Source organism: Eupeodes corollae, chromosome 2 (genome assembly GCF_945859685.1).
Source record: "Eupeodes corollae chromosome 2, idEupCoro1.1, whole genome shotgun sequence".
Classification (NCBI taxonomy): domain Eukaryota; kingdom Metazoa; phylum Arthropoda; class Insecta; order Diptera; family Syrphidae; genus Eupeodes; species Eupeodes corollae.
Genome location: NC_079148.1, coordinates 78,339,921 through 78,366,949, shown reverse-complemented (window position 1 = coordinate 78,366,949; position 27,029 = coordinate 78,339,921). Strand labels below are relative to the sequence as shown.

The following is a 27,029-nucleotide window of genomic DNA, read 5'->3' as shown; positions in this document are numbered from 1 at the left end:
TGATTTTGAAAACTTGGAAAGCACCGTATTTCCGCTCCCAGATTATGAAGCCTATAAAAACAAAACACCAACTGAAGTTTTTGAGGAGTTTTTCGATGAAAAAGTATGGGAGCATTTACGAGAAGAAACACAAAAATACATGTGTCAAAAAAATGTAACTGATGTTGCTCCCATAACAGTCGAAGAACTCAAATGTTTTGTTGGAATTTTAATTCTAAGTGGCTATAATGTTCTGCCTTCCTGTCGTCATTATTGGGATCAGAAGTCTGACATGTATAATGAAATGGTCAGCAACGCTATGCGCCGAAATAGATTTTTATCCATTTTGAAATATATACACTGTGCTGACAATGATGCGGATTTTGATTCTTCCGACAAAGTTTGGAAGCTGCGTACACTAATCAACACCGTCAAAAAAAAGTGTATGACACATTTCGTGCCGAGTCAAGATATTGATTATGACGAAAGTATGATCAAGTATTTTGGCAGGCATCCAATGAAGCAATTCATCAGAGGTAAGCCAATCAGATTCGGATTCAAAGCCTGGTGTGTGAATTCTCCCGACGGGTACCTGGTAAATTTTGAAATCTATCAAGGAAAATTACAGAAGGTTGATCCAATACATGCATCTTTGTTTGGAAAAGCAGCCGCACCTCTGACGAAGATGCTCACAGAATTGCCAAACAGTGTCCGCGATCTTTCTTTCAACATTTTTCTTGACAACTTGTTTTGCGGGCCAAGCCTTTTTTGTTATTTGAGAGCACACAATTACTCTGCTACTGGAACTTTTCGAGAAAACAGAATATACAAATCATCATCCGGGAAAAGTTTTGCAGAAAAAAAAGTAAATTCTAAGCTCACTAAAAATAAGAAAAAAACAAAGTCCTCGAAACAAAAACAAAAACAGCAGCTTATTTCGCATAAGAAAACTTCACAACTTACCCTTCCTAGTAGATCTGAGTTTGAAAAGCAGCCAAGAGGTAGCATCGCCAGTGCAATGGAACAAAACGATGAGATTTTGTATGTTCGTTGAAAAGACAATGGTGTTGTTACGGCCGGATCTACAAAATTTGGAGTGAATCCAACAGTCCCTGTAAAACGTTACTCTCCGGAATTGAAAAAAACGTTACGGTTCAAATGCCTTCAATGATACCTACACCGCTACAACAAAGGAATGGGAGGAACAGATCGAATGGATCAAAATATAAATGTATATCGCATCAACATCAGAAACAAGAAATGGTGGTATGGGATTTTTTCTTGGATGATCGATGCAGTCATTCAAAATTCTTGGATTCTTTCAAAAAAAACAAACAAAATAACGCAACTGAATTTTAGACGTGCTATCGTCGAAACGTATCTGACAAGGTATGCTGTGTCACGAAAAAATCCCGGACCTTCTGGAAGGTTTATTTCATCGGCCAGGGTCTTGGATGATATAAAATTTGATCGTTATGACCATTGGATTATTTCCACACCAGACAAAAAAAGGGAGAGATGTGCTGCTCCAAACTGCAAGTCTCAAACCAGAACAATGTGTAAGAAGTGCAAAGTTGGTTTATGTGTCGAATGCTTCTTAATTTTTCATTCCAAAATGTAAATTCTTTTGAAAATAAACTTTGTTTGATTTATTTGTTTCGTTTCCCTGAATGGCTTAAAATTTTCTTTATAATTCTTTACAATTATACCAATATTATTTAATATAAATATGATTTTAATAACACAATATTGTTTAAATTTCCAGTTTTTAGAGCTTAGGTTTCAAATTATGAAACATATTGTTTTGAAATGACTTTTAGTTTAGCTAAAACCGAAAATAAAATTTGAGCGACGCTTAAATTCGCTAATAAATTAGGACTTTTAGTTTAGTTAAAACAAAATTTTAGAAGCTTTCACTTATGATTCTCTTCGGTATGATGTCGTGTCCTTACAATACTCAACAAGCTGCATCCAATTCTCTACGTTCAGGAGTCGAAGTATTTCATGTTCTTGTAGAACATTTTTTCCAAAAACTGCCTTTCTTATTTCCTTTAGAATCGGACATTCAACCAGAAAGTGTCCAACATCTTCCTTTTTATTTAAGTTGCATAACCTTTTTAACCTTTTTTTAATTGAATTCCATATCGCCAGATTACTTTTGGCAGAATAGAATTTTGTATTTTCGATATCCTGATCAGATAATCCGCTTTCAGATTAAGATTTGATGTAAAGAGTAAAGTACAAAGTTTTGGAGTATTTATAGGGAGTGAGAAAATTTCTATAAGAAAGAAACGAAGTATCCTTTTCACATCATCGATTTGTTTGTGCCCCCAACTAGTGCACCTAAAACAAAATAGATTGCGCAATTGCGTTGAAAACCCTGTACTTTGAACTTAGAACAATGTTCTTATTGTAAAATATATTGTCCAATTTGTAATAATAGCTGTTCTTGTCTTATTAGCTTTCATTTTTAAGTGTTTTCCATATTGAGATTACAAGTTCACTCCATTCCAAGGTAATTGTACTCTTTTAATTCCTCCAAATCTCTTCGATCAAACCTCTATTGTTCATAACTTGAAAGCCTCCCACTGCCCTTCTGGAAAATCATAACTTTAGACTTATCTATGTTGACTTCTAAACTCCATATTCTACAGTAGCCAGTCTATTTATTATCAGTTACAGCGATTTTTGCTAATATGACAATGTCATCAGCATATATTATAACTTTGATTGTTATATCACCAATTTTAACTCCACACGGTAACCATTGTAAAAAATAGTTCAAAAACAGGGCAAAAAGTAACGTAAAGTTTCTCTAAGGCATTAACAAATTCGTTTGACACTCCTAAATTGTACAACTTAAAGAATAAAGCTTTTCGGCCAATTGTGTCAAAGGCAGCCTTAATGTCAACGAAAAATGCATATAGTTTGTTGTCTACTGTAGAGTAACCTCAAGCCAGATTGTAATTCACTGAGAATTTGGTTGGTTTCAACCGAGTCGGTTTCAACATACATAGGAGGGGGGAATATATTTTTAGCGAAGTATTTCAAAACGATATTCCTCTATAGTTTTTGGAATCAGTTGGATCACCCTTTTTCTGATATATTTCCAGATCAGGGTTCGTAAAAATGACCTGGAGGAATACTGAAATTAAAGATAGTATTTAAGACATCTGCTAACTTTTAATTAGACCAAGGTAAGTTATATTTAATAAAATCGACTGGAATGTTATTTGTCTCAGCAGCTTTACCAACCTTAATTGAGTCCAATACTGTCTCCATCTCCTCTAGTTTTATATCTTAGTGAGAGCCCAAAACTTCTTTAAATCCTTGCATTGACCTTTTTTTATATTTTTTGTTTGCTTGCACATACGAAAGTTTGAAACTTGCTGTATTGTATTTTTGAAACCATGTCAAAAATGCTCCGAGTTTTTCTTCAGAATTGACTTTGAGACGTTAAGAGAGGGTTCTAAATTACCAGCCATTTTTTGAACCTTTCACATCTTTCTTTAATAATATGCGTTTCAAATAGAATCAAAATTCAACTACAGCGTTAATAATCGACGGGAAATTCAATTTATTATACAAACCTTCCACATTATAGGCTACAATACGAACACGAAGATTACAAAGATTTTTTTGTTAGTTTTTCCTCACTGACATTCCTGTGTCAATGACGTGAAGTACGTGCAGGTTTTGCGTATACATCTGCTTCTGTGAACGTTCTGTCGTTTTCAGCTGTCATGTTGCTTGTTGGTAAACATAAACAACTGAAAAATGCCTTCTGGTAAATTAAACATATTTATCAATTTTAAAGAATCTGCAAATATTTCCACATCGTAGTCCGGTTAAATTATCCTAGGTAATCATTGGCAATTAGTTTATAGCTTTTGACGATCACATTTAATAAGTTTTCATCGAATGCCAAACAAGTTAGCTTTTCGTCTTCTGACGCTTGGTGGGAAATTTTTCTGGATTGACGTGGATATGTTTTTTAATTGTTTTTTGTTATCTAATACAGAATAAACTCCTTAAATTTGACAATAAAACATCTAAATTTGGGATTCCAAGATTTGGTTTCTCTTATTTGTAATTGTGTTTTATTTCTTCCACTATGCTATTTGAAAGCCTTATACAAATTATCTATGCAACTTGTTTTTGGGCAATTTGGTGTTTTGCTTCTATTTTGAGGTTTTGAGATTTTTATCGGTGTTAACGTTAAGCTTATGAACATTCCCCATTTCCTGTCCCAAAATATTCACTTAAGATAGAAGTGTTTTAACTTGACATTTAAGTTCATTATTTTCTTTTCTTAAAGCACCTAATTTATCACGTAGCTCATTGATATCTGTTTTCTTGGCTAGATCCTTTTGTCAATCAGATCAAATATAAAACCTAGTTGCTCCACAGTTAATTCGGAGACATTGAACTTGTTTTTTGATTTTTGTTGAAACTGCGCTCTCAGATTGTTAAATACCTACTTTGAATTAATTTATACTTTGTTTTTATATATTTTTTCAAGTAAATTTTCGTTAAATGTTTTTATGAAAATAAAAATAATATTATTAAATCATAATCATCGTTACTAGAAAGAAGTCTTTGTTTTTATTTCTAAAGGAAATGTATATTAAAGAGGATACTTTCAATAGGTTTTGGGCCCAGCATCGTCGCACAAATAATAATTGCTAATTATTTTAAACATTTCAAAAGTATAATCTGCAAATCTTATGATGGACTTACAACCGAATGTTTCCCTTTTAAATGGAGGAAATTATATTTTTATGTTCTGTAAGACGAAAATTCAAGCCGTCCTTATAAGAGATGAACTTTGTATGTACATAATGTATATGAAAACTAAAGCCTAGTACATACTTGTGAACCATCTCGTGAACCCATACAAATTTCAGTTTTTGGTTCACCCGTGAACTTGCTCGTGAAGCTGAGTGGAGAACAAAGTGGAGAGTTTTCGTTCACGGTCAATTCACGTGCAAAATGTACGGGAACTGTTGGTGAAGCTTTGACATTTGGTTTCCGCATTTTAAAGTTTGTGGCTGCTTGCGCGTTGTTTTTTAAAAAAAAGTTAAAATGGTGTAATTGAAATAGAATACCTATTTGAAAATTCAACTGATGAAGTTGACGATGTTCACAACGTGTACTCACAAGTGTGTACCAGTGAGCAATGTCAAAAGTTCACTTTCTCCACTGGCGAACGTTCACTTCACGAGGAAGTATGTACTAGGCTTAAAGTACTCTCATGAGCAAAATTTTTGAGGGCGACCGGATGCCGAGCCATTGGCGCTAGTATCGAAAGTGGAGTCATTTCGGGGGAGCGAGAGAAAAATATTATTTCCATTTCCATAAGCAGCCAGCAGAATAAGGGAGATTATTATTTTTACACCCAAAATGTCTACACAATTTCCTTCATTCTATTTGAATCTATCCTTGTATACGTTTTCATATACAAAGCTTCCATATGAAGGCCGATGAATTTGTTTTTGTTTTTTCTTTATATCAATGCACTTTTATATGAAAAACGGTAAAGTAAAACAAAAATGGCTGAACATTTTGTCCATTGTATATATATTTACTATTATGAGACGAATTTTTTTTATTTCATCTCAACAACTATTGTAGGCGCTGCGTGTATCAAAATGCTTGGTAGGAAATCAAGAATGAGGAGAAAATTACTAAAGAAAGAATGAGAAAAGTATATTTGTTAAGGTTTCATAGGTCAACATTGTCATGAAATAATCTTCAAAAATTAAATTATATGGACCGTACTATCAATTCAAATAAAGATTTCATGTATTTTTCTGAATTGTATGTATGTATGTATTTTTTTAAACTTTCCTATAGCTTTTAAAAATTCACCCTTTATAAATATATACATATAAAACGGACAAACTAAAGGAATTCCATGAAACTAAATTTTTGGTATATAAATATACAATGGACGAGCGTTGGATCCATTGGATCCATGAGCTGAGTCACCTGAGTTATCTTTCAGGAACTAGGAGCAAAATAACAGAAATATCGCTCTGAATGCACAAGCTCACGAATAAATCAGAGAGCATCTGACACATATTGTGCGGCACACTGGTCAGCGTCTGTACCATGTGGGTCGGCTGAATATAAACTATGGATATAGAAGTAGCTGACTTATTTATGGTACGAACACTAAGTTAAAAAAATTATGGCAATGAACAAAACGACTGGATTAAATACCCCAGGTGGCACTCCAGTGAAACAGGTAAATCCACTCTCTTTCGAGGTCGGTCCTATGGATTCTCGGGAGGACCAATTATTGCTTAAAAATATTGAGAGACGGAGTTCAAAGATGCAAAGAACTCCCCAAAACAAATTTACTTCAGAGGTTACATCATCGACAATGTTAAAAACATCAGCGAAAAAGGAACCAAGATCAATGAAGAGATCGACACCACAGACCAACAGAGTTCCAACAAAGTCAAAGAGAAAGACCTATACAAATCAAAGAACTACATACTTTGAAGAACGGCAAATTGAAATAGCGGTAATAAAACAACTTGAAGTTCTAGTTCAAAGTCTTCAGCTTCAAGTAAAAAACTCGAAGAGAAAGTTTCCTTGCTTGACAAGAAAAATTCAGAGTCCACGCTTCAGTTGAGTCTAAAATATATTGAACCTGAATATCAAACTGATGAATAAGAGCTCTTGTTTGAAACTGAGGAAAAGAAAAATAAGCATACCGCAAAGAAACGTAAACGTAGTCCCGAGACTCGTTCAAGAAATCAGAAAAGCTCTAAAACCGAAAATAACAAAGAGTTGATTACAGGAAGAAGCGAATAATGTGGTAGCTGTTGCTAAATCAATATCTTACGCTTAAGGCAGCAACAAAATTACACCACCACCAATTATGATCTCAGGATTTGCAATTTTTGGAGATCTTAAGAAAATAATTGAAAAATACACTATAAAAGCTTCAAATACACATCGTGCAACAAGGAAAACTGGAAAGTCACAGTCGAAGAAGCTGACGAGTATGAAGAACTGAGCAAACACCAAATACAATGGCACTCATATGAGAACAAAACTACAAGGTGAATAAAAGTAGTAGCCAGAGGTCCGCATTCGTCGTCCTCTCCCGAGGAAGTAGTAGAAGATCTTTTACAAAATTGCTTGCAAGCCCTTGATGCAGTCAATCTATTTAAGAATGATACAATTAAAACTCCTCTGGAGAATCGATGCCAAGTAAGAGGTTACTACCTTTATTCATGCTTACTTTTGACAACAAACAAAGTCTCGAGAAGATTTATAAAGTTAGATTAATCTTGGGCATAGCTGTTAAAATTGAACCACTCCGAAAATCTAAAGTTGTTCCGCAGTGCAAACGTTGCCAAGGTTTTAGTCATACCCAAAAATACTGCAACCGAGAGTTTGCTTGTGTAAAGTGCGAAGTAAAACATGCAACTAAAAATTGTCCTATGAGCAAAGATCAGAAAGCAAAAGGTGTAAACTGCCAAGGTAATCACCCGGCAAGCTATAGAGGCTGCCCAGTTGCCAACAAATTCAAAGAGTTCATAAGCAAAAATACATCTGGTAGAGAAAAACCCAGAAACACAGCAAATACCGATTTAACTGCTGAAAACAATACTAAGAAGACCCTTGACCTTTCAAGACCCTGATCTTTCAAGACCGTGACCTTTCAAGACCTTGACCTTTCAAGACCTTAACCTTTCAAGACCTTTAGACCTTTGACCTTTCAAGACCTCTAGACCCTTGACCTTTCAAGACCTTGACCTTTCAAGACCTCTTGACCCTTGACCTTAAAAGGGACTCTTTTGTTTTCAAAAGGACTTTTTATCTTGATTAGCTTTTCGGTAATAATTTTGATTTCGTCAGTACTTGCAGTTAAACCTCAAACTATCTACTAATTCTTTAGTAAGATCTCATATACTAGAGTCAAATGGGCTATATGTTCTGATAACATATCCATTTTTGAGAAGTTTTTGTTGCTAAATTCCGAGACATGCTAATTAAAATGCCCGCCGAAAAAAAAATCTTGAAACAAGGTGCAAACTCGGCATACAATGCACTAACAAGTATGTTTGTTGTTTGTATCTTTAACAAGAAAAGACCTTAAAAGACTAAAACCGAAAAAAGTAAAATATTGTGGACTATATGAATCGAAGAGTTCCATAGACGCAATTAATGTTATCATAATGATATCTCCACACAAGAAACACTTCGACTCTGTCAAAATCATGATACCTTATATATTAGGCTTATACCTTTCCAATTAAGGCATTGACACCTGTGAGGTTAATTTTTCAACCTAGTTTTATATTATATTGTATTAATTTATTTGTATGTTTTTATATAAAAATTTAAAATTCAATGCAGTACACCCTATTTAGCCGTTAAAAAAAAAAACAAAAATCGACCTAGTTTTGAATAAATTTTAATTTTTGATTGTGTTTGTACTTGATGCGTACAAACAACAAATAATATGCAAGAATAACAACAACAAAATAACTGAATATATTTAAAATCTTCAATGCTTCATATGCAAAATATGGCAACATTTCATTTTTAACAAAAATTGAAAATTTAAAATCTAACGACAATTTTTAAATTCAAAATACCTACGACGTCAAAGTATACATAGCTAAAAGCATATGAATACATATGCACATCTCCTTTGCATTCACACGTGAAAGCAAAAAAAATATAAACAAATATTATTCCTTTTTGGTTTGAAATTTGTATTTTGGCTATCTCCCTCGAACATATTAATGCTTATGAAACCTAAACAAATATACTTTTCTCATTCTATACATTCTATACATGTTTGTTTTTTTTCGAAAATTTCTCTTGAAGTTTAATTTTATTATTAGAACCTATATGTACATATATTTTAAAACAGTAGTAAAACTTTATGTTTATTCCAAATGTATAGAAAAATTGCTCTGACAGACAAAAATTGCATTTGCTAAAATTTAGATATCTTACGACTGAGACAAAGTCATCAAATTTATGTAGGTAAGTACAGTTACAAAGTCTTATATTTCTCTAAAAATAAAGATCTAAACAAAGTTTATGTATGTAAGTTTAAAAATGGGCCAGGGTAGGTTTACTAAAATAAAAGAAAGCATATCCTTACATCCTTGATAACTTACTATTGTAGATAGATTATAATAAATACCAACATCCTCATCCCATTTAAAAAATTCACTACCATTAAACAACGTCCAAGCTAAAATTTCCTTAAATTATGCGATAATAGGTAGGTACGTTTACTATCTTCTTATATGTGTACAAAATTTAACATGCATCAAAATATTTTATTTCACTATAAGTTGTCAATAATTGTGTAAACAGATTTTGAATTGCGTTTGGTATCAATCAACAAAATGATTTATTTAAAAAAAACAGCGTTCTTAGACTTTGAAGATTTAAACTTCTTTATGCTCGATTTGAAAACAAACTGTAAGAAAAGTTTTGGCGATCAAATAAAAAAAAAATGTATTATGTGTTATTTCATAACAATATAATACCTAAATATTTACTTGCCTATAATAGTTCAAGTTATAATTCCCTAATACTATCCTCAAATCATCAAAAATATAAAATCTCAAACAAGAATATAAGATTCCTTTCCTACACGAAATCGCAATTCACCTGCTTTTGTCTTATCATCCTTGTATAGAAAGCCTACCGTTTTGCGTATGTAAAAATACGATAAAACAAAAAAAAACACAAAGAAACAAATGTGCATTTCTCTCGCACTCAGACTTTCGTTCATTTACTATAGTCTTTCTCTATTTCAAATTATATAATTTCTCGGTCTTCCGTCTGAAATTGATTTCTCCACGAATGTCTTTGCTAAATGTTCCACAAAAAATATGTAGATGCCGCCCTATTCGACTTCTACCACGAGAGTACTATCTTCGTATATGAAAACATATACAAAGCTATAGTTTTCATATACAAAGACAAAGACTATAGTTTCCATCTTTATATATGTATATACAAAGCCAAAGTCTTTGCTAAAATATTTATTTTCGAAGTCAAAAGCTCTCGTAGTCTCCTTGTGGTTCATGGCTATGCTAAAGATAAGCTTTCAGAATCCTAATTATTTTGTCGTTAATAATACGTTTGTATATGAAAACTATAGTTATCTCATGGTGGAAGTCGAATAGGGCGGCATCTACATATTTTTTGTGGTATGTCTAGCGAAGACATTAATGGAGAAATCGATTGCAGTTGGGAGACTTATAAATGTTATAATCAAAAACACTCTATATAAAGATATAAATCCGCGGTAGAGCTCTTGGTTTGCCTACAAGCTAAACCGGAAATCAGCCTCATAAACTTTTTCATAGTATGCGTGTAATTTCCCCTCTAATTTATTAAATTTCCCCAAAAACCTCAGTAAGTGTGTCTATGTATGCGTGAAAACACGTCAATTTTTCTCGTTGAATTCGTCCACATTACAAATACAACAATGTAAACAAATGGGTTTTGGAGGGTGATACGTACGAAGGATTTATATCTTTACTAGAGTGTTTTTGGTTATAATTTGCAATAGAGAAAGACTATAGTGTATTAACGAAAGTCTGAGTGCGAGGGGAATACACATTTGTTTCTTTGTGTTTGTATTTTGGTTTGGTTGTATTTTTACAAACGCAAAACGGTAGACTTTCTATACAAAGACGATAAGACAAAAGCAGGTGAATTGCGATTTCGTGGAGAAATTTTATATTCTTGGTTGAGATTTTATATTTTTGATGATTTGAGAATTGTATTAGGGAATTATAAGTTGAACTATTATAGGCAAGCAAATAACATGTAGGTATTGTATTTTTATGAAATAACAGATAATAAATATTTTCTTTTTAAATTTGATCGCCTAATCCTTTCTTATAGTTTGTTTTCAAATCGAGCATAAAGAAGTTTAAATCTTCAAAGTCTTAGAACGATGTTTTTTTTAATAAACAAATTTGTTGATTGATACTAAATGCAATTGAAAAGCTGGTTACACAATTATTGACAAATGACAATTTATAGCGAAATAAAATATTTTGATGCATGTTAAATTTTGTTCACATATAAAATATAGTAAACGTACCTACCTATTATCGCATAATTTAAAGAAATTTTAGCTTGGACGTTTTTTAATGGTAGTGAATTTTTTACTTAACATTTAGATATAATTTTTTTGACGAAAAATACTCTGACAGCCGGCTTTGTTATTGTTTTTCTTCCTCGACTCACGTTTGACACCGAATGGCTGGATTTACTTAAAATTATTCTTGATCGACTATCTATATGTTCACTGAAATGACTTGTGCGGTATTGAACAAACTATTTTTGCATTTTTATAGTTAAAAATAAATAATCTTTTAGTATCAGCTCTAAAACTACATAGTATAAAAAATACGGTGTATTGAGTAATGAACGGGGTTAAATATCTTAAAATTTTCAATTATATTTTGGACTTGTTGTTGAAGATTGTAAATTAAGGCGCGTTCCCGAAATGATTTTCCATGCGTGTATATTGATTTAATTTAAAATTCACCTTATTAATAATTATTTTGTTTGATGACACACAAAACAGGTTAGTTTTATTATTTTATTAATTTTTTTTTTAATTAAGTCAAGATTTAAGGCATTAAATTGCTAGCGAAGCCAACTCTGCACCTTGGTGATTTTGAACCACCGGTTTAAAAATTTTCTTTTCAAAAATGTTAATGCCATTTGATTTCTCATAAAAATGCTTGTAGGTTTCCGTGTTTTGTTAAAAAAGTTATTAGTTGAACAATTCTTAAAAATTTTAAGATTACCAACAATATTTTGCATATGACGAAATAGTTTGATTTCAAAATCTATTTTAACGAGATTTTTAGTTTAAACCGAATTGTTAAAAATTTTAGTAGCATTTCTTATAATTCAAGTTTCTAGCGTTATTGCTTCGTGAGATATTTTGTGTCAACTAAAATTTTAACCAACATTTTAAAATTGCTATGGTTATAAAACCACCCACTCATCTTTTCGCATATTTTTGCTTCATTATCTGTATAAAAAATGTATTTGAAGTCGATATCTCTACTTGTTCTTTAGCTATGGACGACGAAAAAACTTCGCGAACGTACTGACGTAAGAACGAACGTATACACGCACGCACATACATCTCTCTTAAAACCATTTATTTCGACTCTGAAGACCTTGAAACGGCGAGAAATGTCAATATTTTCAATTTGACAAATCGGATGATTACAATAACTTCCTATGGAAAGTTAAAAATGCCTTCTTCTACACTACATTAAGACAACTATATCTACTTACTAATAGTTAATAAGTTAAAAAAAAAAACTTTTAATTGGATTTTTTCTTAAAGTCACACATCATAAAATAGACGAGCTGACAAAATTGTATTAAAGGTACTTACAACAGTAAACAACATATACATATCTAAATACCTAACTATATACTACATTTGTATGTTGTTTATGCCCTGTAAGGTGTATTGTTATTAATTTAATATTATACCTACAACAAAAGTAGGATTGGAACATAAATAAAAGACATACATTTTAACTATCAAATTATCTACATTATCTGGACCAACATAAAGAATTAATTTTTGTATATTTATAAAATCTGTACCTATATATCTACTAATCTCAAACAAATTGCTAAGTGTACGGATATGATCACTGTCCGGATACTAGTAGGAATTCCCTATGAAATTTTATGAAATACCTACCAATACCCTTTTATCTTAAATTTGAATTTGAGATCACACCCACATCCTGAAAAAAAAATCACCTACCAATTGATAACTTATCTACAAAAAAAACTTAAACTTTAAAGGTCAAACAAATCTAATCTTCAAATATTGCAGAAAAACTTAATGCCAAATAAAAGCAAAATACCTACCAGCCAAAATATACATATGTAACTGTATCCAAACGTATAACTACCCCCATATTCTTCTTCTTTACAAAGATCTGCAATACAAAAATCGCATCGTAGCTTTGTATTCATAATACAAACCTTATTGTGCATAGATATATGTATAAAGATCGTACCCAAGGAGAAGCAGCCTTATATGAATGTAAATAAAAACGTTATACTTGTTGCACACAATTATTTTGGAGATACAATTATTTTTTGTTCGTAAAATATTCGAGGTGACAAATATTTTGATTAATTTTTTTTTAATTTTTAAAAAACCGTTTATTGGATTTTTTTTTCAAAATTATACTAGTTTGGTATCACGTTAAAATATTAATTCAAGTCTCTAGCGTTATTGTTTCGTGAGATATTTTAAGTCAACTAAAATTTGAACTAACATTTTAAAATTGCTATGGTAAGAAGACCACCCTCTCATTTTTTTAGAGCCCTTTTCGCATATTTTTGCTCCATTAATTATTTGAAGTTTAATTTATTTGAAGTCTATATTTGTACTTGTTCTTTAGCTATGGACGACTAAAAAACTTCGCGAACGTACTGACGTATACACGCACACAAAGACATCTTTCTAAGAACCTTTTATTTCGACTCTGAAGACCTTGAAACCTCGAGAAATGTCAATATTTTTAATTCGACAAATCGGACTTCCTATTGAAAGTTAAAACTAACTTCTTCTGCACTACATTTACGAAACTATATCTACTTACTAATAATTAATAAGTTTAAAAAAAAAACTTTTAATTGGATTCTTCTTAAAGTCACACATCATAAAATAGACGAGCTGACAAAATTGTATTAAAGTTACTTACAACAGCAAACAACATATATGTACATACCTAAATATATACTACATTTTTAGGTTGTTTATGACCTCTAAGGTGTATTATTATTAATTATAAATTGTAGCTAAAGCAAAAGTAGGATTGGAACATAAATAAAAGACATACATTTCAACTATCAAATTACTGGACCAACATAAAGAATTCATTTTTGTGTTTATTTTAAACTACGTATTTATAAAAACTGTACCAACCTATCTACTAATCTCAAACAAATTGTTAAGTGTACGGATATTATCACTGTCCGGATACTAGTAGGAATTTCCTTTGAAATTGTATGAATTCTTATGAATGTAAATAAAAACAAAAATCGGTACAAGATCCTGAACAGCTGATGCAGCCTTTGTATATGAAAACCAGTTTTCATATACATACAAAGATGCAGCATACAAAAATTTCATTCATCCCCTTATTAGACACAATATTGAGACATTTTTGTTTTTCTTTGCCGTTTTCCATGTAAAAGTGCATTGATATAAAGAAAAAACAAAAACAAACTCATCGACCATCATATGGAAATGGAAGCTTAGTATATTTAAACATATACAAGGATAGACTCAAATAACTTTTTGGCTGCAAAATTAACTGTCTCTTTTATTACTCTGGCTGCTTATGGGAATGGAAATAATATTTTTCTCTCGCTCCCCCCAAATGTCTCCACTTTCGATACTAGCGCCAATGGCTCGGCATGATGTCGCCCTAAAAAATGTTGCTCATGAGAGTACTATAATTTTCATATACAAAGATAATACCTCAGATAATAAATTTATACAGATGTCTCAATTAGTCTCATCCCTGATCCCTGCAGGAAAAAAAAATTTCTCTTAACAGACAAGCCTTAACAGACAAGAGCTTTTAAAAATAAAGCTGGGAAAGCTCTTTTTGCCTTGCATTTTTTTTTTTTTCTGGAAACTTTTCTCTTCTCATTTGTCATTTTGTTTGCCAATGAATACAAAAACAAAGTTTGGTCCGTCGCAAACAAATGTATATCTTTTTGTTTTATGCGCGTTTTGGTGCGTAAAAGAAGAAAGGGGTGATAATGTTGGACATTGTATATATATTTCTTATAGTACTCCTAAAGTAAATATATATACAATGGTAGAGGGACACCGCAAGACGGTGTTCTATCCCCTCTCCTCTGGAATAGTGGTGAATGAAATCCTAACTAGTCTGGATGCGGAGGGTTTCAGAGTGATAGCCTATGCGGACGACGTTGCTATAGCAGTTTCAGGAAAGCATCTTAATATCCTAAAAGAACTCTTACAAAATGCCTTAGACAGACTAATACTTTGGGCTGATCGTTGTGGACTGGGTGTTAACCCACACAAAACCGATCTGGTCTTATTTTCGAGGAGATTCAAAATTTCATTTGTTAACCCTCCTTATATTAAAGGAATCCATTTAAAATTCTCAGGCGAGGCTAAATACCTAGGTCTTGTCTTAGACAAAAAACTAAATTGGAAACGCAACGTACAGGATAGAGTCAAAAAAGCTACTGTTGCTCTCTTTTCTTGCAAAAAAGCTATTGGTAATAAATGGGGTTTACAGCCCAGAATCACGCATTGGCTATAAACATCGGTAATCAGACCGATTTTAACGTACGGTGTGGCAGTATGGTGGACTGCTTTAGAGAAAGGTATAAACAGGGATAAGTAAAATAAAGTCCAACGTTCAGCCTGCCTATGTATAAGCGGATCGCTTCGCACGACCCCGTCTGCAACACTGGACACCTTGCTCTACCTTACACCTCTTGACATATTTAGCAAACAAATAGCTGCAAGCTCTGCTATTCGCCTCAATGCTTCGTCGCAGTGGACTAACAACAACATTGGCCACTCCGTAATTCTAAGGTACTTAGAATCAATTCCAAAGCACACAGACTACACCATCCCCCAACTACAATTCGACAGAAACTTCCAGATTTCTATACCTACCAGATCTTTTTGGGAGGATAGGACATTCTTGGAGGATGAGTCAAAAACCAAAGAAGGGGTTGGTGGAGGTGTGTACTCTGAACGACTGAAATTAAGTCTCTCATTCCGCCTTCCCAATCATTGTAGCGTGTTCCAGGCGGAACTTTTGGAAATTAAGGAAGTCTTGTATTGGCTTAAAGAAAACGTGATATCAACATCTGATATCCGTATTTTCTCTGACAGCCAGGCCGCTTTCAAATCTCTGGACTCTGTCTCTACAAACTCTATAACAGTCCATAACTGTCGATCATCTCTAATGGAGATGGCGCACTTTTGCTGGGTGCCGGGCAATGGAGACATTCCAGGTAACTGTAAGGCAGATGAACTCGCCAGGAACGGTACAGTACAGCCCATCCTACCACGTTTGGCAAGTACTGGCATACCAATCGCTACTTGTAAACTGTTGCTGATGCAAGACGCTGAAAGGAGGGCAGGCACCAGGTGGAACAACATCTCCACGTGTCAAGCCACAAAAAACATCTGGCCAACACTGGATTTAAAACGTTCAAGGTGCTTGCTCTCTCTAAGCAGATCGCATATAAGCTCGATAATAGGTGTCATAACCGGACACTGTCTAATAGGAAAGCACGCCACGAGACTAGGCGTATTCTCAAATGACTTTTGCAGAAGCTGTATGGACGAGGAAGAGGAAGAAACGGTTCTTCATCTTCTCTGCACATGCCCTGCTCTAGCTCGAAAACGCAAGAATTACCTAGGAGAATTCTTCTGTTTGTGTTTGAGGATTGTTGATCAGTACAAATATTTGGGTGTGAACCTAGATCTTAATTTCAGAAGGCGAAAAATCCAATTGACCTCTTAGCGAAATATAAAATATTCGATGTCGTATTTATTTGAAATAAAACAACACAATTTATATAACATGCAATTTATTATATTTTTTCGTCCATTTTTCACATTTTATGTCATTTTTATTCGGGCAGTGATTTTAACATCATCATTACAATTTTGCTTATTAATCAAATAAATAAATTCCATATCTTAATTAAAATGTACAAATTTTGTTTTATTGGGTTAAATAATATAATTTCAACCTTTTCGTTAATGTTTTGTTTTGTTTCATTTTTATTTTCAATCTCGCATTTTTATTTTTGTAGGTATGTTTAGTTTTGTATATTTTTTTGTTGTTGTTATGAATTAAAAGTGTTGCGTGCATTCTTAATAACCATCTTTTGTATTTTTTTTCTCTATCAATAGGTTAAGATTTCGAATTGAATTTTTTGTTCTTTTAGTGTTTTGTTTTTTTTTTTTTTAGTAAAAAGACGAAAATAAAATTAAATATAGGTATGTAGGTAATTAAATTATCTAAAAAATTGTGCTAATAAATCATTTATAATAGATATATGATAACATATAATTTATGTAACAATATTAAATACTCGATTATGCTAGATAATTTTCAAAGATAAAAACGGATTTTGTTTTTAATTTTTGTTTGCATTGTTCGTTTATAAAACTGATAATAAAATTATATGTTGCCATTACTGTTGTTGTATTATTTGTTTTTGTTGTTATTGTTGTTGAATTTATGGATCCTTTTTGGAATTTATGTAAATTGTATATTTCGAATTGTTGAAATTTCGAAAACGCAGATTTATTGTAATTACAGTTTAGTAAAATTAATTTGTTTTAGCTCCAGAATATATATTGCTGATTTTTTTTTTATTTTGTTTGTTTGGTATGTTTTTGTTTTTTGTTTTCATTTTGTAACTAATAGATCATTAACATTGTTTCCTGTTTTAGTGAGTGGTTGTTTGATGAATGGTTTTCTTGTAATTTGTTAAATATTTTTATTATTTTATTTCACTGCAATAGTTCATACATACAATATTATCATCATTTTTTTGTAACTTTGTTTTTTTTTTTCATACACATTACATTACCTTACGAATTAGTATTTTATACACTAAATTAAATTCATTTTAGAATATCTCTGTAAGTCTGTTAATTATTAACTAACGTTCCATTCACCATACATTTTATAATCAAATTTATTTCTTAAGTCTATCATTTTCATAATGTTTTTTTTTTAATGTTTTTATATTTTTTCTCACTTTTATGTTCACCTTTAACGGTAACATTTTTAAATACATATGGTATTTTTAATCTCCCTCTTCATCGGTTTTTAGTAATATTTTCAGTTCTAAAAACATAGGTTTACTTTAAATTAAATTCTGTACAATATTTATGAAAAAAGAAAAGCAAATCAAATATTAATTATTTTGTATACTATAATTAATACAATAATTTATTTACACGCTCAAAATCGTTTCTCATTATAAAAAAAATATTGTTTTTATTTGTTAGATGATATTGGTAGTTTTTTTATATAATTTCAAAATTAACTATTACTCGTTTATTTATTAAAAATGAATCCCTTTGATTTTAAAACAAATACCTAATAATAATACGTGATTACGCATTTTTTACAATTTCAAGTTATTAACTTTCCATTTTTGCAACAACATGATTCTATATAAAAGTTTGTTTTAAATTCATTAAAACCTGTTTTATGTTTATTTAATGTTTTATTTTTCATTTGTATGTATTTTAATTTTAATTTTTTTGTTTTTAATTAGATACTCTAGAAGATTTGGTGTATAAATTTAAAAATTCCTCTTGTACGATTTTCTAAGTATGGTTTTTGCTATAACGAAATTAAAATAAGACTTGAGTTAGGGGATTAGTTTTCTTTTTTTTTACTTTTATTTGGAGTTTGGTTTTTGGTTTGATTTTAGATTAACTGCATTAGAATTTTATGTTTTATTAGTTTTGTTTTGGTTTTAGATAAAATACTTTCATATTTTATTGTTTTTGTTTGGTTGCTTATTAGATTAGTGTACTTAATTTAAATAATCTAACTATTTCTTACGATATTATTTTTATTTCCTGTTATGTGTTTTGGGTCTGTTACAGAGTTTTGTCCACGTTAGTTTTTGTTTTAGATTTAATTTAAGCTCAATAATCATACTCTTGTAGTTTTTTTTTTAAATTTTGTTTAACTGATTAAGTTTGTTTTATTTTGTCTATTTTTATTTTACTTATTTCATTTTCGTAACTTTATTTTTTTTTCTTTTAGTGTGATTTGTGTAATTTTTTGATTGTATTAAATACTATTTAACAGTGAAGTTGATTCAGATTTAATATAAGAAAATAATTATTGCGAATTTATGCAGGAGGATTTTAAATTCCAAAATTTATTTTTGACTCAAGATACCAGGTGAATTTTTGTAGAACACAAAAAAAAAGAAATAAACAAAAGATAGAACACAAAAATATTTATAACAATATAAAAATATAAATTTAAAATAAAATAAATTAATTATTATCCTTAATGTATTTACAATTATATTAATTTGTTGCTTTATTTTCTATACAAATGTATTTTTATGTATATTTCTTTGTATCATTGTTGTTTTGTTTGTATACATATTTTGAAACACATTATGTGTGTAACAAAAGCGAATAAAATTTAGAATTGTACGAGGCTTTTTTAAACTTTTGTAAGCTTTTAAGCGGCTCCAAATTTATCTTTTGTTATATTTGCTATCATCATAAGCTAGTTGAAAAAAAAATGTATGTAAAATAAAAAAATTAAATTAATATAAATATGAATAACCAGTTTTGTTGTGAATTAAACACTTCTATATTTCCAAAAATAGAAAGATTTCACTATAAGCAAGCAATAAATTAGCATAGTTTGCAAAATATGGTAATTTATTTGAAAAAGAGAATAACTAGCTATTTGTGTGCATTGTTTATTGTTATTTTTTAACTTGTAGAAAATATAAGCGATTTAAAATCAAAATTTCTATTTGGTATAAGATACTAACTCAAAACTACTGCGCTTGTTAAGTTTAAATTTTAAAGGAAACATATAGAAGATAGAACATCTCCTTTTCAAATTTGCAAACAAAATAATACATAATTTTCAAACAGTTCAGAAATGTTTTAGACCAAGGGGTTTTTATTTATTTATTTATTTTAAAGGAGGAGTTTCTATAGTATTGAAATCTTAATAAGAACATTACAATGTTCAAAACGGAATAGTTTTTTTTTCAACTAATACAGTTATTGATTGAAAGATATTCGTGCAAGTTTGTGAGTTTATAATTTTGTAATCTGTATAGATGACGAAATTATGCTTTAGTTCGTGTGCTATAGCTTAAATTCACTTGAAGAATCGAAGATGCAATCAAGTAAAATGGATATTAAGTGTAAATATTTACATATTATTCTTCTACAAAAAAAGTAAAATACAATCATTGATTTTTTAAGTTTCAAGATTAGAAATATGTATTTCTGTACATCTCTATTGTTGCTGTAAAATCAAAACTTATCCTTAAGTACTTTTGAGTGGGTCAATTTTGAAAAACTCTTACTCAAATTTGCTCGGTTAAGCCCGATTTTATTTGTTACCAAAATTAGTTTCCCCTTTGCGTAAATGATACTTAGGTATAGCTTCAATTTAAGTATAGAAATATGCTAAAGCATATAGCGGCTACGGATGTTAGCTTGAATTTTTTTACATAGTGTATTAGTTGAATTAACAAAAAGTTCTTTATCTAAATAAGACCACATATTCAATTGTTATGTAAGGTTGTTATGCCAAAAACTAGGACAAATTTATAAAAAGAAAATTCATTACAAAAATGAGCTCTAATAGCAGCTATATGAATAAAAATATAGTTTTACTATAAGATCCAAGATATTAGAAATTGGTCTTGGAAATAAATAAATAAAACTTCATGCAACTGGTCATTCAAATAAACTAAATTTTTGATTACGGAAATAAATGTTTTCTATACATTACATCACTGTCTGTTCTTTCGATATATTTTTTAATATCTTCTTCTTAATTTTAAAAACTTTCATATATCATATAGAAGACGACGACGACTCGACGACCGACGGTGTCTCTCGTCTGTCAGTCTGTCTCAATTATACTTAGCGATAATATCTGAAACAATAAAAAAGAAAATTAAAAGGGAATTTTATTTCTTCTTTTTTGTTTTGTTTAAATTATTTTGAAATTTTAACTACAAAAATGTATATTAAAACAAAAATAATTGAAACATAAAATGTTTTATAACTTAAATTTAAAAAAATACTTAATTAATATTACAATATTCTAACATTTTATTTATTCTCCACAAGGTGTCTGAGGTTTTCTTTCTTTAAATATGATCTAATACAAGTTATTCAATGGTTTAACCTATAGCTTTAAAAAATAATGTAAAATAAATTAAACAAATTAACGGATTACTTTAACACGAAAAATCACCTGATATGATGATTGAATCTGAAAAAAGATTTCATTAAATTATTCAATTGATTTCTTTGAAATGATATCGTATTTTTTTCTTTATGAATGAAAAATTCTGTATGAAAAAGATGTTTTTTTTTTTAAATTTGGTATTAATTTTTTTTTGAATGGGGATGATTTTTTTTTTGTTTGTGATTAATTAATGTTTTCATCCAATTGTGGTATAAAAAGTATGAATTTGAGTTTTTCTTTATATACATGTAGTTAATAGTTAGGTTTTGTTTTTTACTCAGGACTTTGTTTTTAATGAAAGAATGATGATGTATTATCTTTTTGTTTAATTTAATTTCTATCTGTTTTATTTAAAAAATGCATGTTGTTATTGTTTTGTCTATATGAAAATTATTTTATATAATTTAAAAACCAGGTTTGTAGTTTTGTTTTATTTTTGTGGAACACTTTTATTTTATTAATTTTTATAAAGTTCTATTTTTTCCAATGCTTAATGATATTATTTTGTGAATTGTGTTATTTTAAGTTTTTTTTTGTTCTAATATCTAAACTTACAATTTAAACGAACATGTTTTTTTTCTATTTTAAGTTTGATATACAACAATAACAAAATGTTCTTTTATGTATCGTTTTTGTTTATCTAATATTTTTATCTATACACGTTTTGTATTATTTTGTTTTAATTATGTACATTTGAATATTTTACAAAATTAAATTATTAAAAACCTAATAATTGTGTTTGTTTGATTTTCTTAATTTGTATCATTGGAATTATTTAAAGCAAATATAATTTACATTTGATTTTTTTTGTTTATTTAATTATTTGTCTGTGTTTGAATTTCAGTAGTGGTAAAGTTGTGAGTTTAAAATTGGGTAAAAAAAGCAAATTGTTATAAAAGAATTTTTAAAACATCGGTCCTTTAATCGAGTAGTTTATTTGGATTTAATTGCGAGGGTGCTTTATGTCCTAACGTTGATCTTCAAAACAATTCGAATTGAATTCAATGAAATAGTAAGAAAATCTCACGAAGTGAGATATTTTTCTTTGTCTTAATTGTATTATATTTAGCGTTAAATATCTGTTTTTAAGGATGAGATTGTGTAAAGGACACAATCTACTGAAAGCAATTTAAGTTGTTTAAGAGGCATAATTAAATTAAATCCAATCGAAACTGTAATAATATTATATTACGTTATTGCATCAGCTATTTAGCTTAAGATTATTTTTTTGCATTTTAGTTAGAAAAAAACCTTGACTTTTAGCAGTAGATATAGCAAACATTTCAATGCCAAAAATTTATATTTGTTTTGTTCTTTTGTGTGAGTTAAAATGTGTGATATTTAAAACTGACTGAATTAGCTTAAACAATGTTCTGTAAGACCCTTCTTTATGCAAACTAAACTTTAACATACTCGTTCTCTTACTAAACTTTAAATCACATCACAAGGCTTGGTCTAAGATTCTTAAAAAGGACAAAATCCTGTTGTAGTTAAGGTTTCTTTATTTAAACATTAATGTAATATAATACTCGTATCTATTTGTATTTTATAAAAAAAACGGAACGAAATTGCTCTAGTTTTCAAAATCCTAAAAGCCACAAGTTGCAGCCTATAGAATGTGACTGTAACAACTTGCAGCTTTATTCAACTGTATCTTACATTCAGGGTCAGTTTAAATTTAAAATTTAATCTATGGATAAAAGTTATTTCAAAAATACTATGTAATTGATTATAGAGCTGGGTACAAAACGACAACCTTTTAAGTGAAAGTCAGGAAGAAGAAGACCAAATCTATACACTTACCAATATCGTGGGAACATGTATGTAATGTAATTTTTTTTATAGATTTAAGAGCAGCCTTTGATTGGATAGATCGTAGAGCTTTAATGCTAAAGATATATAACAAAGGAATGTCTATGATATTTGGGAAAATAATTGAAAGCCTATATACCCATACAACCTTCGCTATTGTAAAAGAAAATTAAATATCTCAAGACTTTAAAGTAGAAATCGGCCTAAGACATTTTTTTAAAGACTACATGCACTTAACTATTGATGACTAACAGACTGACTGACTATTTCGAGTCAAAACCTATGATCTTTCGGCAAGCAGAAGGGAGACATTGTCTACCGAAAACTGGCGCTTATCAAGTCGGGATATTGATATATTTACTTGGGTCATTACTAGAAATTTAAATATAAGACAAAATGTTGATTTAAAGCTAGCAAAACGAAAAATGTCTTAGACGTCACCTGGAGGAATGATCCGGCTGCGAATTATTGAGTGTTTCAAACAACCTCACAAACAAATGTGTTCACGACTTTGATGAGGTCGATCAACTTCAACGATATTTGGTGAAGAGGACTTTTGAGCTACCAAACACAACGCCAAATCAATTACAAATCACATTCAAAATTGGACTTTTTACGATGTTTTAGGCTATATGATAGCATATTTTATCTTTTCCTTTAAAAAAATAAATAACAATAGAACTACGGATTCTATGCTCCTTTAATTGTCATGTTCAATATGTTATTCTGAGGTCAACTATTAATATTTAGGCACTCAAGCAACCAGACATATTGAAAGACAGTGAAATTATAATAACTGTAACACTATTTACTTACAAAAAAGCAGCAAGAACTATTTACTTGAAATATGAACTAATTTTCCTTCTTACTTTGAGACTAAGGAGTAGCACCTTGTGGACCTTTTCTTAATGAACTACAAAAGTGCGTTTCAACATTTAATTTAACAAGGACGTGTTGCTTTGAAAAATTCTAAATAAATCTCAGAAACATAGAATCAATCATTTGATCCTTAAAAAAAACCTATTTACTTAAAACGGATTAATAATATGAACTAAAGTTTTGCTCTTAGGTTCTTTTAAGCAGAAAAGAATATTAAAAAATACAGGTTTATTATTAAGCTTTGATAGAAGACAACGAAGGGTAATTGGCGTAAAATATAATATTGTTTGTAAAATAAGTCGTTGAACTTCAATCGATTTTGAGGACAACTTCAACTACACCATCTACTTACGTGTAAAAATTGATTTTTGTTCTGTTTAACTGTGCTAATTGTTTGTTTAAGTATATATTCCTGCATCACCTATGTATTTATTTTCATGTTATAATAATAATTATAATACTGCGTGTTAATAACATGATCAAATTTTTAAAATCGATCTATTTTATTTGTGTACATTTATATTAAAATTTCTTATTTTTTTTTTTGTATTGTTCTAAAATTACTTATAAAGGTTTTTTTTTTATTTTTGATTTATCTAGGTATATATACTAAACCTAAACATATTTACACATTTTTGCTTTTTAATTTTATATTATAGTTTACTTATAAAATAATTGTTATTTTAAACAGGCGAACCAATTTGGTTCACAATAATTAATACTTTTTTCTTTTAAAATACTGTTAACATTTTTTTTTTTTAAATATTTTATATATTTTGTTCGTAATACACAATTTAGGCTTTCATTCTTTTTTTTTTATTTTCGTTTTGAAATAAAATCTTATTTGTTAATTTTTTCTGGTATTTAGCTACAATTTTTTAAAATAATTACATTTTTTCACATGTGTTGTTTCTGAATTTTTATTAAATTCTTCGTGTAATTTAAATAGTTTCTTGTTGTTTTTTTTTTTTTAAATTTTCAAGGTTTTAAATACATTAATTTTCTATATAAAATTGACTTTATATTAAATTTATTTTGTTACTCACTATTTTTAATGTTTTTTTTTTTTGTTTTCGTAAAAAAAATGTCCAGTGCTACCGATACGACGATATTGTGGCTTGTTTTAATGTTTGTTTTTGTTTCGTCCGTAGATATAACTCTTGTGGTATTTTTTTTTAATTAATTACTATTTTATAATTTTTAGTTATGTTCTATACATTTACATGTTTTTTTTTTTTTTAATTTTTGAATATATCTATAGAATTTTGTTTTTAAATATTATGAACATTAACTGTGTTGTGCAATTAAGTGTTATCTAGAGTTAAATTTTATTTGCCTAACCTTAAAATTAAATTGCATTTTTCTCTTTGGTTTATTACTTTAATTTTTGTCTTGTTTATTTGCAATGTATTTTTATAAGTTTCATATGTGTGTATATGTATTTGTTATTATTTTTAGAAAATTGTATGTTTAATAGTGTTTTTGTTGTTTATTAATTTTTTGTTTCAATTTAAAATAAATAACATATCTAAGTTAAATCATCACACGTAGGGGGCGGATATATTGACCCCAAACAGTTATTATCAGTGTTTGTATTCAGGATAGCGTCCATTCTCCATTAATTGTCCGTCTCCTATTTGGTTTGATTCTATGTGGGCGCGCCTCAATTGAGGCTGAATTACACTGCCGCTGCTCTCCGTTTCGGTCGATGGTGGTGAGGGGTAAAAGTCCCTCTGACTTACACTTAAACCATTTGTCGCCCCCATTGATGATGGTTCGCCGTGGTGGTGGATAACGGAACTCGTTGAGGCCGTTGACAATTGTCCGACGCCGGGTTGTTGGGAATCCGACATTGTGCCTTGTTGATGGTCCAATACCACGACGGATACTACATCCTCACTCGCCCACCGGGCTAACTGTTGTTGAGCTTGAATAAAGTCATCACTAGAAAATAATAATCATAACAGGAACAACGATACAAGAAAAATTATAAAACCAAACAAACAAACCAACAACCCAGAAAACAATCACAAACGAAATTTTTTATTAATTAAAATAAAACAAACAAATCAAACTCAAGTATACTTGGAATATACTTTAAGCGATTAAAATAATTAATTTAAAACCCAAATAAAACAAAAACAATTTAGAATCTTATGTTTTATGTTAGCAACATATAAAGCCAGGCGTTAAAACAGAAATACAAAAATACATTTGAAGCGTTTTGAATGCAACATAGTCGAACGAGCGGATGAAATGTAATTTTTTAATGGTTTTGTTTTGTTGGTTATGTAGTTTTGTGTATTTTATTTTTTTGATGAAAATTTGTTAGATTTTTATTTTTGTATAATATGAAAGTGGTTGGGATTTTGGCAAACAAAAGATCTACTGATATTTAAGTAATAAGGAGAACCAAGTAAAAATCGATTATAATTTTTTAAACAGAAAAAAACTTTATTCTTAAAAATTGTTCTCAATACATAGATACTAGTTCATTTCATAATTACATATAAGATGGTAAGTATACTTATTTAACATTGACATATTCTATATATACAGTTTTATTTAACATAAAGTTCTACCTAATAAAATTCAAATGTGGATATTTTCGAATGTTCCGCTTGCAAAACAAAAAAGGAGTATTTATACAAGGCTGTATTTTATTTCCAACTCTTAGCTTCAATTTTACTTAAATTTATTAATAAGTGTTAAGAGAACATTGACTTTATAAACTGGTTTCATAAGTATTTAAAGATCTTACAAACTCTGTTATAAAATTAATTGATTTAAATTTATTTATCAACTAAAAAATATATTAGAAACATCAAACAATAATTATTTTCTATTTGCAATTTCTTGAGGGAGATTTTAAAAAATATTTGTGCACTAATTTCTACTTTTAACTGTTTGTGAATTGTATTAAGGCATTTAAATTTCAAAGTGAATGTTGCAAATTGAAATTACAGAAAGGAATTATAGAATGAAAACTTCTGAAATTTCTCGATCCCTAGAGTATAAATCAAATATTTTTAAGAGATGTAAGTTCGTATGTCCGTACGTTCGGTATACCATTAAAGATACCAAACAAGTATAATTTTGAAACAAAAAAGTCAATCTTGGCTTTTTTTATTCAGAAAAACTAAAAATAACATTTTGAGAAAAACCAAAGTAATGGGTATTATATACAAATATCTTAAAAGAAATTAAAGATATTGGCTTCAAAATAATTTTATCTTATAAAAACCATTTTTTGAAGATTATGTAAAATTTTAATAAAAACTCAATAATTATTTTTTT

General features: G+C 29.6%; 1 protein-coding gene and 1 long non-coding RNA gene across 9 annotated transcripts in view; one reads left to right on the top strand and one right to left on the bottom strand.

The window, feature by feature from the left end:
- Positions 1 to 3,725: 3,725 nt before the first annotated feature.
- Positions 3,726 to 4,066, top strand: LOC129948028 (uncharacterized). Its single transcript, XR_008781820.1, has 2 exons — positions 3,726 to 3,841; positions 3,891 to 4,066. It is a non-coding gene; the product is annotated as an uncharacterized LOC129948028 (long non-coding RNA).
- Positions 4,067 to 17,253: 13,187 nt separating this feature from the next.
- The window catches only part of LOC129945756 (disintegrin and metalloproteinase domain-containing protein unc-71), a 506,847-nt gene continuing 497,071 nt past the window's right edge, over positions 17,254 to 27,029 (bottom strand). For 6 of the 8 annotated variants that reach the window (XM_056055660.1, XM_056055659.1, XM_056055661.1 and 3 more), the window contains one exon: positions 21,460 to 25,676. In XM_056055660.1, coding sequence (XP_055911635.1) covers positions 25,316 to 25,676 — 361 coding nt within the window. In that variant the 3' untranslated portion in view covers positions 21,460 to 25,315. Of the gene's footprint in view, positions 19,323 to 20,576; positions 20,724 to 20,899; positions 25,677 to 27,029 lie in introns of those variants that run through there. The other 2 variants (XR_008781514.1, XM_056055665.1) reach the window with 2 other exon arrangements.